General features: G+C 36.1%; 1 protein-coding gene across 1 annotated transcript; it reads right to left on the reverse strand.

The window, feature by feature from the left end:
* Nucleotides 1–11,714: 11,714 nt before the first annotated feature.
* Nucleotides 11,715–13,975, reverse strand: LOC141657990 (protein FAR1-RELATED SEQUENCE 5-like). Its single transcript, XM_074465364.1, has 4 exons — nt 13,892–13,975; nt 13,682–13,789; nt 12,254–12,961; nt 11,715–12,137 (listed from the first exon to the last, which is right to left on the reverse strand). The coding sequence occupies exons 1-4, from the start codon at nt 13,973–13,975 to the stop codon at nt 11,715–11,717; spliced, it is 1,323 nt and encodes a 440-aa protein (XP_074321465.1).
* Nucleotides 13,976–15,955: the final 1,980 nt, after the last annotated feature.

A 15,955-nucleotide genomic window follows, 5' to 3' on the forward strand; every position in this document is an offset into this window, starting at 1 on the left:
CAAAGATTATCCTCTTAAAATAAGGGAATGGGTTTGAGGTTGAACTAGGCAGAGCGCTGTCTGCCTAATGCAACCATAAATCCTTCACTGTCCCGTTTTAAGATACTCAGCCCCCTATCTTTAATCACGTCCCCCAAAAGGGTTCACTCGTCCCCTCTAGGGTGTCTTTTTGTCTTGCTGCCTTCGAATGATAAGCAAGGGAAAAGGTTTAGGGTTTGATTAGGGGGATCCGCGGTAGCGGTCCGCCTAATCAAACCCTAAACCCTTTCCCGTCCCGTTTTAGGATACCCGGCCCCCCAAAAAAGGGTTCACTCGTCCCCTCTAGGGTGTCTTTTTGTCTTGCCGCCTTCGAATGATAAGCAAGGGAAAGGGTTTAGGGTTTGATTAGGGGGATCCGCGGTAGCGGTCCGCCTTATCAAACCCTAAACCCTTTCCCGTCCCGTTTTAGGATACCTGGCCTCTCAAAAAAGGGTTCACTCGTCCCCTCTAGGGTGTCTTTTTGTCTTGCCGCCTTCGAATGAGAAGCAAGGGAAAGGGTTTAGGGTTTGATTAGGCGGACCGCTACCGCGGATCCCCCTAATCAAACCCTAAACCCTTTCCCGTCCCGTTTTAGGATACCCGGCCCCCCCAAAAAAGGGTTCACTCGTCCCCTCTAGGGTGTCTTTTTGTCTTACCGCCTTCGAATGAGAAGCAAGGGAAAGGGTTTAGGGTTTGATTAGGGGGATCCGCGGTAGCGGTCCGCCTAATCAAACCCTAAACCCTTTCCCGTCCCGTTTTAGGATACCCGGCCCCCCAAAAAAGGGTTCACTCGTCCCCTCTAGGGTGTCTTTTTGTCTTGCCACCTTCGAATGAAAACCAAGGGAAAGGGTTTAGGGTTTGATTAGGGGGATCCGCGGTAGCGGTCCGCCTAATCAAACCCTAAACCCTTTCCCGTCCCGTTTTAGGATACCCGGCCCCTCAAAAAAGAGTTCACTCGTCCCCTCTAGGGTGTCTTTTTGTCTTGCCGCCTTCGAATGAGAAGAAGGGAAAGGGTTTAGGGTTTGATTAGGGGGATCCGCGGTGGCGGTCCGCCTAATCAAACCCTAAACCCTTTCCCGTCCCGTTTTAGGATACCCGCCCCCCCAAAAAGGGTTCACTCGTCCCCTCTAGGGTGTCTTTTTGTCTTGCCGCCTTCGAATGACGAGCCAGGGAAAGGGTTTAGGGTTTGATTAGGGGGATCCGCGGTTGCGGTCCGCCTAATCAAACCCTAAACCCTTTCCCGTCCCGTTTTAGGATACCCGGCCCCCCAAAAAAGGGTTCACTCGTCCCCTCTAGGGTGTCTTTTTGTCTTGCCGCCTTTGAATGAGAAGCATGGGAAAGGGTTTAGGGTTTGATTAGGGGGATCCGCGGTAGCGGTCCGCCTAATCAAACCCTAAATCCTTTCCCGACCCGTTTTAGGATACCCGACCCCTCAAAAAAGGGTTCACTCGTCCCCTCTAGGGTGTCTTTTTGTCTTGCCGCCTTCGAATGAGAAGCAAGGGAAAGGGTTTAGGGTTTGATTAGGCGGACCGCTACCACGGATCCCCCTAATCAAACCCTAAACCCTTTCCCGTCCCGTTTTAGGATACCCGGCCCTCCAAAAAAGGGTTCACTCGTCCCTCTAGGGTGTCTTTTTGTCTTGCCGCCTTCGAATGAGAAGCAAGGGAAAGGGTTTAGGGTTTGATTAGGGGGATCCGCGGTAGCGGTCCGCCTAATCAAACCCTAAACCCTTTCCTGTCCCGTTTTAGGATACCCGGCCCCCCAAAAAAGGGTTCACTCGTCCCCTCTAGGGTGTCTTTTTGTCTTGCCGCCTTCGAATGACAACCAAGGGAAAGGGTTAAGGGTTTGATTAGGGGGATCCGCCTAATCAAACCCTAAACCCTTTCCCGTCCCGTTTTAGGATACCCGGCCCCCCAAAAAAGGGTTCACTCGTCCCCTCTAGGGTGTCTTTTTATCTTGCCCCCTTTGAATGAGAAGCAAGGGAAAGGGTTTAGGGTTTGATCAGGGAGATCCGCGGTAGCGGTCCGCCTAATCAAACCCTAAATCCTTTCCCGTCCCGTTTTTGGATACCCGACCCCTCAAAAAAGGGTTCACTCGTCCCCTCTAGGGTGTCTTTTTGTCTTGCCGCCTTCGAATGAGAAGCAAGGGAAAGGGTTTAGGGTTTGATTAGGGGGATCCGCGGTAGCGGTCCGCCTAATCAAACCCTAAACCCTTTCCCGTCCCGTTTTAGGATACCCGGCCCCTCAAAAAAGGGTTCACTCGTCCCCTCTAGGGTGTCTTTTTATCTTGCCGCCTTCGAATGAGAAGCAAGGGAAAGGGTTTAGGGTTTGATTAGGGGGATCCGCGGTAGCGGTCCGCCTAATCAAACCCTAAACCCTTTCCCGTCCCATTTTAGGATACCCGGCCCCTCAAAAAAGGGTTCACTCGTCTCCTCTAGGGTGTCTTTTTGTCTTGCCGCCTTCGAATGACAACCAAGGGAAAGGGTTTAGGGTTTGATTAGGGGGATCCGCGGTAGCGGTCCGCCTAATCAAACCCTAAACCCTTTCCCGTCCCGTTTTAGGATACCCGGCCCCTCTAGGGTGTCTTGCCGCCTTCAAATGAGAAGCAAGGATCCGCTTAATCCAACTCTAAACTCTTTCTCGTCCCGTTCCCCCCGCCCTTGTCATACAAAAAAAAAAAAAAAAAATGTTTACTTGGTCCGTCGGGTGTCGTTTTTTTTTTTTTTTTTTTTTTTTAAAAAAAAAATATGTTGACGAGGGGGTTGAATCCCCCTGGGTCCATGCATTCTCGCACCAACACATGGAGCATGTAAGCCACCCCTTTCGGGGACTGCAGTGGCCAAGCGTCAAGGTAACTAACTAACTATTTTAGGGTATTAAATGTATTTATCATTTCCTTTTTTTTTAACAGGTACATTATAATAGTAACTAACTACCTACAAGAAAAAAGAAACGGAGTAAAAAAAAAGAAGTAGTAACCAGTTTTTAGCTCAGTCGTTTTACATTACAAGTATAGACGTTGTCATAGGAGAATTGTTCAACAGCAGTATAATTTTGAAGTTACGCCCAATTTCCTCCGTTATACTAAGGTATTTTCTTTTCAATTTCGTTTCTTCTCTATCATAACTTAATATAATGTTTAATTTGGATCACTTAATTGTTCAATAGCAGTATAATTTTGATGTTTTGATTTCTGATATTTATACTACTTTACTGTTAAAAATTAATTCGGATTAATGTGCTTGAATTATTTTTTCTACCTTTAGAAACACATTCGCATTGTTCTTCCCCAATTTTATATCTCTGAAGTATTCTTTTAACATTTACTTTCTAGTTTCTTTTAATTTTGAATTTTTAATTGAAGGAAATAATATATATTGTTCATACAGCTTTAAATTAATGTGCGTATTGTTTTTAATATAGAAATCTTTCTAAATCATCTAAAAGTACATTATCTTTGTGACTAATGTACATTTCCTAAAATTAGGTAACTGGTGATTATTTCTACATGTCAATTTTATATTTTCAATTGAATGTAATAATATAATACATTCAGTTTAAAATAATATGCCGTTTGTTTTTAATATAGGAACTGTTTCAAATATGTAAAGAACATTATATTTGTTATTAATGTACATTTCGTAAAATTAGGTAACTGATGATTATCTCTAATTGTGAATTTTTGGGTTTTTAATTAAAGGTAATAATATAATGGACATTCAGCTTAAATTAATGTGCCGTTTGTTATTAATATAGAAATTGTTCTGAATCATCTAAAAGAACATTATATTTGCGATTAATGTACATTTGCTAAAATTAGGTAACTGATGATTATCTCTAATTGTGAATTTTTGGGTTTTTAATTGAAGGTAATAATATAATGGACATTCAGCTTAAATTAATGTGCCGTTTGTTATTAATATAGAAATTGTTCTGAATCATCTAAAAGAACATTATATTTGCGATTAATGTACATTTCCTAAAATTAGATAATCTGCGATTATCTCGTACTTGTTTCGTAATTTCATTTTATTATTACAGACTATGGAGCAGGAAGATAAAAAATCTGAAAAGCGGAGAAAAGTTACTTTTATTTTTTCACCAACTGAAAGTTCCACTGATGGTAAAAATGAGTGTGCTCCATTTACAAGAAAGCGTAAATCTGCTACTATTAACAATAAATCTAAGTCTAAAAAATCTTTCGCAAAGAAGATAAATGAAGAAAGTGACGATGATCTTGCAGTTAAGAAACAAATTGTTTCTGTTAGTAAACAAATTGTTACTGCAAAGAAAGAAAGTCCTCAAAAGGGTAAAGTAAGTAATAAGATGGTATTGGGTTCCAAGTGTAAGCAGAAGTTTGATTTCTCTTCGTTTAAAAGTGCATATACGAGAATGTCTCCTACAGGAGTAGTTGAGGTAGTTGAACGTTTGTCATACGAACAGTGGTGCGTGCTAGAAGAGATTGGATTTAGTGGGCTGTTTTGGTTAAGAGTTCGTTCCATTCCTTTAAAGCTTGGGTACTTGGTTAATTAAGCGATAACCCATACCAAAACTGTATCGATCTTCTTGATGGTGAGAAGTTGTACTTGAAGGTTTCGATGTAAGATCAACATTTGGATTTCCAATAGGCCCTAAAACAGTTGAATTATCCAAAACTCATCTTGAATCGAAGAGTTTCAAGAGTTTTATGGCAAATGGAAGCAACAATTTGGTATAAAAGATGGACAAGTTCCACTCAAAACGCTTGAGAATTGGTTGATAAATCATGATCATGGTGGTGATGAATTCAAGGTTAACTTTGTTGTGTTTGTTGTTTCTTTGCTAATGAGAAACACGCAAAAGCCTTTGGTTAATCATCATGTTTTAAAATCGTTGATGAATGTTGATGAAATCAAAGATTACAATTGGTGTTCCTTTTTGTTAAAAAGTTTACAAGAAAGCAAGATTGAGTGGGTGGAAAAGGAGACTCACTTCGGCGGGCCACTGTTGTTTTTGGAGGTAAAAAGTCCCAAAAAATATATTTGAAGTTCATAAATTAATTTAACATTGGAAGGTACGTTTTCCTTCTCTTGTAATTAAATTTTTTTTTTTTTTTTTTTTTTTTTAAGCTTATCTATGTTGATCGCGTTGTTCATGTGGAACGAAAAGTTGAAAGAGATTATTATACGTTGGTAGGTTGGACTAGTAGTTTGTTAACATCGAGAGAGAAGGATGAGATGAAAAGCGGTATGTTTGGAAATGGTAAGTTGGAAGCACCAATGGAGGAGGTGGTTGACAATACAGGTGTCGAATCTGTCTATCAAACAAAGGACTACACGGAGGAGTATATTCTTGATCTTGCTAAATGTATAACTAGTTTAGCTCGTAACATATCATCTGTTAAGGCTAAGTTAGAAAAAGGAGCATCAATAATTAAGGAGAACAGGACTGCTCGGAAGTCGTGTGATCATGCATTTAGTTTACTCAATTTGTCAAATGAGCACGCTCCGCCGATAGTGAAAGTTCTGTTGGTATTAATGTTGCTTGATATTCCGATGTTGTTCTGCTTTGAGATTGATGTTAGTAATCATCCTTTGGTTGTTGAAGCTTTGAATAATGTAAACATAACTTTAAAAAATAGTATTCAGGTTGAAAGCATGTCATTGAAGAGGCCGATTTTTTATACATACAAAAAGGTAAATATGTTGATCATATTTTTTGTTATATTATGTAAACTTGGTGCTTAAGTGTATTGTTCTTTAATTTGATACATTTCAACTATTCCAGAAGCCTTGTGCATTGAGAAAAGAAGGTGAATTAGTTGACAATGGGAATGAAGATAACAAGGAAGGGGTGTCAAAAGGAGAGTCAGGAGAAAACAAAGTTGAATCAGTTGAGGTTGAAAATGGGAATGAAGACAACAAGAAAGAGGTGTCAAAAGGGAAGTGTGACAACAACAAAGAGGTGTCAGAAGGGGAGTGTGAAAATGGGAATGTTGACAACAAGAAAGATGATGACAAAAATGTACGAAATGATTCGAAGCATCTTTATGTTGATAGTGACGCGGAGAATGAGGAAGAAGCCAATATGGATAATCTTATAAATACCCTTGTATGTAGCATGTTATCTGAAGATTATAGTGAATAACCCAAGGCAACCACTCCCAATCCAAGCTTAGATATTAGTACTGAACTTGATTTACTAAGAGGAGACACTGACCCATGTACAGAACCATCTAAGTTTCAGCACTGTATTGCTGACTACGTCTACTACACCAAAGAAAAGGCACTGTTCTTGCTAGGTATATTTTATTCTGCTCATTATGTTCCTTTTAATTAATCATTATGTACATTTCGTTTGGGTATTATGTGCATTATTAATAAAGATAATGTACATATGTGTAATTAACTGACTTGTTTTGTGTAACGTCTGAACCAGTGAGAAGCTCTTTGAGTTTAAGAATGTCGTGGGTACCCGATATCTTTTTGCATCTCTAAAACCACCTCGGTATATAGCAGATGCTGTGGTTGCTTGTTGGTCAGCTTACTTGAATTTCAATGAAGTTGAAAGAAAATCTTCAGCACCACGTCGATTCTTTGCTTCAACCCTCGTATTTGTATGTAAAATTTTATTTCATTCTATATTACAATAATTTTATGTTATACAAGTGTATATTAATAGAACAATATTATGTTCTGTGTGTGCAGCAAGCATTTCAAGGGCAAAGGAAAGAATTCAAATTTGAAAGAGAATTGGAAGTATTCAAGAGGCATTTTAGAAATGAGTTAAATCATGCTGGGATTATTGATGTGACAAAAGTTGATATGGTTAGCTCAAACAATATATATAGTCAATACAAAGTGTTTTCTGCTGCTAATTTTATGTATGTTGTATCTTCTAATCATTTCTTATATAAAACAGTTTTTTTTCCCAATAATATCCGACAAGCATTTTTACCTGCTCGTATTCAATATGGAGAAGAACAAGTTTTTCATTCTTGATAATCAACAGCATGATGAAACCCCAAAAACTCGTTATGGAAACAAACCTTGGAATATGGTAATTGTTCAGTTGCCTTTCATTGGTTATTTTTTCTTTTACAATGTCATATTTTTTGCACGGTCTCTCTATATAGTTTGATCTGAATTTTTCCATGCAGCGTAATGCTTTGGCAGAATATTTCAATGACATTGGTGATTTGAAGGAAAGAGTAAGAGCAATGGAGCCTGCTGTATTGAAAATGCCTTGGAGAAACCATCAAAATGTTGTTGACTGTGGTATTTACACAATGAAACACATGGAAACGTACAAGGAGGGGTCAGTATTGGACTTGTGGGTTGACAAAAAACAACGTAAGTTTCTAAACAATTTATATCCAATAATTGTAAATGTACTTTTGGTTTAATTAAATGATCTTTCTTAAAGTATTAAAAGCACATTCTTGTTTACAAGTTACCTATCTTAAAGATATTTTAACTTTTGTAGATGGATGGACTTCGAATATTGAGAATCAAATATCTTTGCACTTTGGTTTCATCCAAGTGCAACATTGTTTGTGATGACGTTTTAACAAAGGTGAAGCAGTATCAAGAGAAGCCCTTACCAAAGAAACTGGATTCGTCTGATGAAGAATTATACGAGGGTGATGAGACTGTTGGGGATGAGAAGATAGAAGATGAGGTAGTTGGAAAGAAAGAGAAGAGTACCGATGATATTGGTGTCCCTGACAACAATGAGACTGTTATGGTTAAGAAGAGAATAATGGAGGTAGGTTGTACAGAAGGGAATATTATACCAGATTGCTATGATGCTTCTGAGAAGAATGAGAACATGACAGATGTGAGTAATACAAACGACAAGAGTATAAATGTGCATAATCTGGTTGACAGTGGTGACACTACCAAGGGCGAAGTCATCAACAATGAAAATGTTCATGAACATGAAAGAAGTCAACCAGAGTCTCTGAGCATCCTTGCAAATCGTAATTTACTAAGCACAAATACATGCATTATTACTCCTCTTACTGAGTTTTAGAATTGCATTGCTGATTATGTGTCGTATAGTAGAGGAAAACATACCGATTTAGCTGGTATATATATATATATATATATATATATATATATATATATATATATATATATATATATATATATATATATATATATATATATATATATATATATATATCTCTACTAATGTACAATATTTAAATTTAAAATGTTACTCAGTATCCTGTTTTGAGTTAACACTTTGGTAGTCCCGAACCAGGGAACTTCTTGTGCATGTGGGTGAAATTTCTCTTCGGCGTATTGAAATGGCAACGCTATGACAATCTAAATATTTAACGAGTGATGTGATCGATTGTTGGGCAAAACTTTTGAATGCCAAGGAATCTAGAAGAAACTCTTCCGAGCCTTATCGATTTTTTTTTCACCACAAATTTGTCTGTAAGTCAAATATTTATATAAACTTATTTCAACAAGTAAATTTTGTAATGTTTTTCCCTTGATTAACATCAAAAACTTTACTTGTCTTGCATACAGATGATGCTTCATGGAGAACTGGACACTGTTGAAAATTTTATCGTGATTAAGGATATAATGAAAGAAGAGTTTACCCAATTCTCGGTTAACCCAGATAGAATTGATTTGGTTAGCATTGACAATATACACTCTTTCTGCATGTTATATTTAATTTTCTTGTTGCCTAATTAAATCTTTTAAAATCTACATTCTTCTTCCCGATTATATATAAAAGGCATTACAATTTACTAGTCATTGACAAAGAAACAAGTATAAGTTCATCATCATTGATAATGTGTATCGTGACGGAAAACCGTAAGAATTTTTCCACAATAGACCACTGTCTTTTGTAAGATTCTATGCTCTCTTTTGCTTAACAAAGACTACATACTGTTCTTATTCATTATTGTGAATGTACAATGACTTTACATAGAGTGTACCTTCCCCAAAAATTTTGTGTCTGTCTTAATTTTCTAATTTTTGTGATATTGTACTTCATAATTATTAGTGTCCTAATGTTTTCCTGCACCCCTTCTCCGCCAGCGTAATGTTCTAGCAGAATACTTGAAAGACATCGGTGTTTCAAAGGTAAAAGTTGATCGCATTAAAAAACTGCAGCCTATTCTTGCAAAGATGAAGTGAAGAAACAACACTAACAAGACTGATTGTGGTGTTTACGTTATGAGACATATGGAGACATTTAAGGGTAATCTAAATTGGACCTGTGGGCTTAAAAAAGGCGATGTGAGTTTCAGAAGTAATATAATTATTTTTAATACATAATTCAGTACACATTTGTACATGTTCTAATCCCTTGTTTTCTTTATTTTGCTAGGATGCTCCCCTACTGATTCTGCGGAAAAAATACATTTCATATATGATTTCAACAGAAGGCAATGTATGTTTTGATGCTGTACTAAAGAAGGCAATGGATTTCCGTTCAAACCCACTGCCATGGGAAGAATATGATGATGAAGATGAGGAAGATGCTGAATTGAAGCCGTAAAAACTTTTTTTAGTTTCGTTTGTGACATGTGTGTGAGTAATGTAACATATATTGAGGAAGCTGCGAGTCGTACAACCTGAAGTTTGAAAAAATTTTAATTCAAGAGAGTGTTATATTCCGGAAACAAATTTCAATAAAGTCTATTATGTTCTTGCTGAACAACAATAATGTTTATTGTGAAAAACGTCTTAAAATTATTGTACTCTGGGAAAGCAATTCCAATCAAGTTGATGTTGTCCCTGCAGAACAACTATAATGAACCTTTAATACAAATGTAATATACTTTGGCTATAAGAGTCATGTACTTTTGCTATAAGAGTAATGTACATACAAGCCTTTAAGAATGTTCCTTGCAGAACAACAATGAACCTTTAATACAAATGTAATATACTTTGGGTATAAGAGTAATGTACTTTGGCTATAAGAGTAATGTACATACAAGCCTTTAAAAATGTTCCTTGCAGAACAACAATAATGAACCTTTAATACAAATGTAATATACTTTGGCTATAAGAGTAATGTACTTTGGCTATAAGAGTCATTTACATACAAGCCTTTAAGAATGTTCCTTGCAGAACAACAATAATGATGCTTTAATAAAAATGTAATATACTTTCCCTATAAGAGTAATGTACTTTGGCTATAAGAGTAATGTACATACAAGCATTTAAGAATGTTCCTTGCAGAACAACAATAATGATGCTTTAATAAAAATGAAATATACTTTCCCTATAAGAGTAATGTACTTTGGCAGTATAATCGAATTGTGCATACAAGCCTTTAAGAATGTTCTCGTAGTGTATATTATGGATGTCTATCCTTGAATCAAAAATTTGCAACTTTCACTTCGTTATCAGATTCATCTTCTTCATCGTCGTCCTCCACATCATCAGATTCATCTCCTTCATCGTCGTCATCTTCATGGTAGTATTTGGTGAATATGCATCAAAATGTAAATTAAATATCAGATTTTATAAGGAGAAAATGGCCAAAATGAACAACTAAATTGATAATAGATTTAATGTTAACCAAATATACATTGCAGAAATTTTCATCTGTGCCTTTAGAACAACCATAATGTTCATTGCACAAAGAGCTTATGTGCCTCCATATAAGATTGAAGATTTTGGAAGGTAAACACTATCCGCTACGCTTGTATAATTTAATAATTATTTAACATTAATGTAATATGCTTTAACAAGAAACCAAATTATAGATACCTGTCAGATGGTTTGTTTCTTTGCAAGTTCTAGAGTTGTGTCTTTGGCGGCCACATGTTTTGCAGTACCTCTTCTCTTTTCCTCTCTTCTTTAGGGCTTTTAACATTTGTGATTCAATTCTCTTGCCCTTGGTCCTACCCTTGTTTTTAGATTTTTTAGGAACATGAATCACCAACTTCTCAGGTATTTTGCAGCCCACATACTTTTCTATTTCTTTCATCTTGTCTTTCTTCTTTGCTGGTACACTTCTGTTACTAATCATATCCAATCTAATATCTCTCAGTTTTTCAATCAAAAGCTTCATGTCGTTATCATCACACTCAGCTACGCTGACACAAGAATAAACCTCTTGCCACACTTAGTACTCAAACTTTTCCTAAAATCGAAAACTTTTGAGAGACATCTATCTGTTTGCCATCTTTGTCAAAGACAGGCTTACTCATTGCAGCTTTTGTCCATCTTTGCGTTATGTACTATTCTCGGTATTTTCTCTCAAAATCTTGGTTGTGTAGAATCCAAAGGCGTGCACTGCACAACAAGCCCATTCTCTGAAACATAGAACAAGAACAAGTAATCTCCATGTTATCTGGTGAATATGCTACGTTCCATGACTTATTTGGCATCTGCAAGTCTGTTAGAATATATATTTTTGTCTCATCAATCTTCTCCACATCTTTAAAACGGCAATCGACACAAAGCTGACCAATTCTTTTGGAAGTCTTTGAAAATGTTGTGCGAGTACATTTCAGAAGCATGGACTTCAAGGTTTGACTTTGTTTTCCATGGGATTTCAGAGTGTTTGTTGTCACTGTTCAATTTGGACTGCTTGTGTCTTTGTGCTTCCAAGGCACTCTCATAGCACACCCAAAACTCAACAAGGGTGAAATGAGGTGTGAGGAACCTGTCAAAGAAACTGTTTTCACTCTCAGACCTAGAAGTAACCCTCATCAAGCCGGACATTGAAACATCTTTAAAGTAGGCGGGGATCCACTTTGTTCCCGAGATCGTACAAATCTGAAAACCACTCGTGTTCTACAAGTTGATAATCAGTCATTATCTTCCCCCATTGTTCTTCGAATTCATCAGGCTCAAGTTGGTTGTTCCAAACACACCTATTGAGCCTGGTCTTAAAATCCTCATCTTGAAACAGTTGATAACTGACTTTCTCTCTTAGTTTCTTCATTATGTGCCACATGCACAGTCTGTGTGTTGACTCCTTAAACACTTCCGGGACTACCGACTTCATTGATTTGTCTTGATCGGTAATTATAATTCTCGGTTGGCACCCGCCCATTGCTTCCAAAAATGTCTTGAACAACCATGTATAACACTCAATACTTTCATCACCTAACAACCCACTCCAAACGTTATGCACCTTTTGTGGTGATCGGCTCTGTGAAAGGCACAAACACCATATCATACTTGTTTGTTCTATATGTAGCATCTGCTGATAAAACCTCACCGAACAAAGATGTAGTTCTTTATGCGGATCGGATCCGCCCAAAACACTCCAGCAAGGCACTTGTTTTCATCTACTATAAAATCAAAGTAAAATGAATTGCATGTGTCTTTTCTCCCTATAAGATTTTCAACAAACATTTGTGCATCAAAATTACCAATGTAGGTTTTTATGTCTCTGACAAAGTTTTTGAAATCAACCTCAGTAGCCCCAATGTTGTTGTAACCTCCACACAGCTCCTTCCAACCTCTATAGGCTTTCACACCACCTAGTTTTAGCACCTTTACCTTTGTGACAAATTGCTTCTGTACCTCTGTCATTTTTCGGTTTCCTTTCAAGAATATTGTAGATTCAGGCGAAGCAAGTGGATGGTTATGCGCTTCATCGAATCTGGTAACAATATAAGTTCCATTTTCTTGGTATTTAAACTGCACTAATGCACGACAGTCAATTCTTGTAATCGGCCTCACACGGCTTATGTCTGTCACATCAGATTCTGCATCATTCTCAGCAGTATCGGTATCAGTATCAGTCCTCTTCCTTTTCCTACTTTCCTTTACACCTTGCCTATTGCAGACAACATTCCTTAATGAAAAACTGTTTGGTAACTCATTGCCTTTAATCCTTTTTGTTGTTGCAAGTCTTGGCATAAACCCACAGATTGTACAATATTCTTTGTAGAATAACTCTGTTGATTCTAGCGTTTCGAATACTTGTCCTACTTTAGGTTTCTTTTCCTCTGGATAGAATGGAATGTACTGGATTGCATTTAATGTTTCAATTATTGTCCTTGGTGTTTTAAAGCTGTTATTTGTAGAAGAAGACGTAGTTGCATCACTTGTACTCATTGTCTGGTTCAACAGTAGTTAAGTAAGTAAGTATATTAAATATTATTGCATCAATAATGCAAAGAATCCAATTCTAATATGCAGTAATCCAATTCTAATATGCTCATTGTCCATTATCATGCCTGTAAAGGAACATTTATTTTAATGATAATGTTCATAGGAAATATTGTTGTCCATTTTGATATAGCATATATATAATGTATTGAATGCTAATGACATTAAACAAAGAAATAGTCATAATATTATTTCATTAATATTAGAAAATATTTACAAAAGCCATTTCAGGCTTTCAAAATGGTAAAGCCTACTAAGGCTTATATCGGAAAAAAAAAAACACAAGATAATACCTAATAACAATAAACAGAAGATAACACAACATATTTCTAAACTAATCTAACAGTCGGAGTCATAATAATTCTCATCCCCAGACTGTTCCTCAATTTCATATTCTTCTTCTCTTTCCTTTAAAAATCGTCGTTCTTGTCTTTTGTGATGTCTAATTATTTCTGCACGATTAGACATAGTCGTGCAGATGCAGAATCTGTCAAGCATCCGATTATTCTTTACGATAGTTATCACACCATTTTCATTTCCGTGAACCGCGCCTCGGTAATAATCCCTCTCCTTTACCTCTGGGTCGTTCCCTATAATGAACCACTTTGACCAGCCCTTGCACACCATGGCCATGTTTTTCTTTTCTTCCCTCCCAAGTCGCTCAAACAAAATCTGGAGCAAATCCTGAGTAGTAAGCAAATGATGTAAAGGACGACTGGGAGATGGTACATCCATCTCCACAGGAATGTCATCTCCATCAAACCAGTTTGAAGAAAACTGGCTTACTTTCCATTCCCTATAATGGGCCATGAAATTTTGTTTGTAAGCATCATTCTTGTAGGGAACTATCAGGCATTTTGAGTAGTCCATTGTTTTTTTTTTTTTTTAAGAAAATTAAGTACTTTTCTGAAGAGATTAAAAGTTTTGGTTATTGGAAAAGGTAGGATGGAAAACTAGTTGTATACTCTTGGGTTTATATAGTGGATTAATTGATTATAAGAGATTAAATTCTGTGAACAGTTGTGTCTTTTCAACTGACACAAACATAATCATGGTAATTAATAAATTGGGTGAAGTTATCTATGTTAGTTTAATCTATTGCATAAAACAGTATATGCACATTATGAAAATACGTAATGGACATTTGAATTAAACTGAATTCACATTTTTTTCCAAATAATGTTTCATGTTCTTTTTTAAATAATTTAATGTACCTTTTAATATTATATAATGTACATTTTCCAAACAGTGCTTAATAATATTTTAGTTGTACCTAATTATCAGAAAATGCAAATTACGAATATATATAGTTGACAATTTATTTTATGGAACATGTTTTTTTATAATTAATATAATGTACATTTAGAAGTAATATTCAAATTAATGTGAATAATTGCGTCTTTTCACCACATAAGCAAGTTATTTCGTACAAATAAAGGTTCATATATAATGTATTCCTTCGAATGTCCATTATCATGCCTTTAAAGGAACATTTATTTTACTTGCTAATGTTCATAGGAAATATTGTTGTCCATTTTGATAGAGCATATATAAAATGTATTGAATTCTAATGACAGTAAACAAACAAATAGTCACAATACTATTTCATTAATATTAGTAAAATATTTACAAAAGCCATTTAAGGCTTTCAAAATGATAAAGCCTACTAAGGCTTATACTGAAAAAGAAAAAAAAACACAAGATAATACAAAATAACAATAAAATAGAAAACTAACATAATATATTTCTAAACCAATCTAACAGTCTGAGTCATAATAACCCTCATCACCAGACTGCTCCTCAATTTCATATTCTTCTCTTCGGTTTCTAAATTGTCGTGCTTGTTGTTTATGATGTCTAATTATTTCTGCACGACTAGATAGAGTCGTGCAAAGGCAGAATCTTTCTAGGAGCCGCTGATCCTTTGTGACAGTGATTATACCATTTTGCTGTTCCCGAACCACCCCTCGATAATAATCGCTTTCCTTTACCTCTGACTCCATTCCTATAAGGAACCACTTCGACCAGCCCTTGCACACCATTGCCATGTTTTTCTTTTCCTCCCTCCCAAGTCGCTCAAACAAAATTCGAGCAAAGCCTCGAGTAGTAAGGAAATAATGTAAAGGACTCACGGGAGATGGTACATCCATCTCCACAGAATGTCATCTCCATCAAACCAGTTTGAAAAAAAAACTTACTTTCCAATCCCTATAATGGTTCATGAAATTTTGTTTGTGAGCATCATTCTTGTAGGCAACTATCGTGCATTTTGAGTAGTCCATTGTTTTTTTTTTTTTAAGAAAATTAAATACTTTTCTGAAGAGATTAAAAGTTTTGGTTATTGGAAAAGGTTTTAGAAATGAAGGTAAGATGGAAAAGTAATTGTGTACTCCTTGGTTTATATAGTGGATTAATTCAGTAGAAGAGATTAAATTTGGTGAACAGTTGTGTCTTTTCAACTGCCACAAACATAATCATGGTAATTAATAAATTGGGAGAAGTTATCTATGTTAGTTAAATGTCTCGCATAAAACAGTATATTCACACTATAAATATACGTAATGGACATTTGAATTAAACTGAAAGCACATTTATTTTCCAAATAATGTTCCATGTTCTTTTTTAAATAATTTAATGTACCTTTTAATATTATATAATGTACATTTTCCAAACAGTGCTTAATGATATTTTAGTTACACCTAATTATCAGAAAATGCAAATTATGAATATACTATAGATAGTGGACAATTTATTTGATGGAACATGTTTTTTTATAATTAATATAATGTACATTTAGAATTAATATTGAAATTAACGTGAATAGTTGTGTCTTTTCACCACTTAAGCAAA

The sequence above is a fragment of the Silene latifolia genome, chromosome 1, assembly GCF_048544455.1.
Source record: "Silene latifolia isolate original U9 population chromosome 1, ASM4854445v1, whole genome shotgun sequence".
NCBI classification, from domain to species: Eukaryota; Viridiplantae; Streptophyta; class Magnoliopsida; order Caryophyllales; family Caryophyllaceae; genus Silene; species Silene latifolia.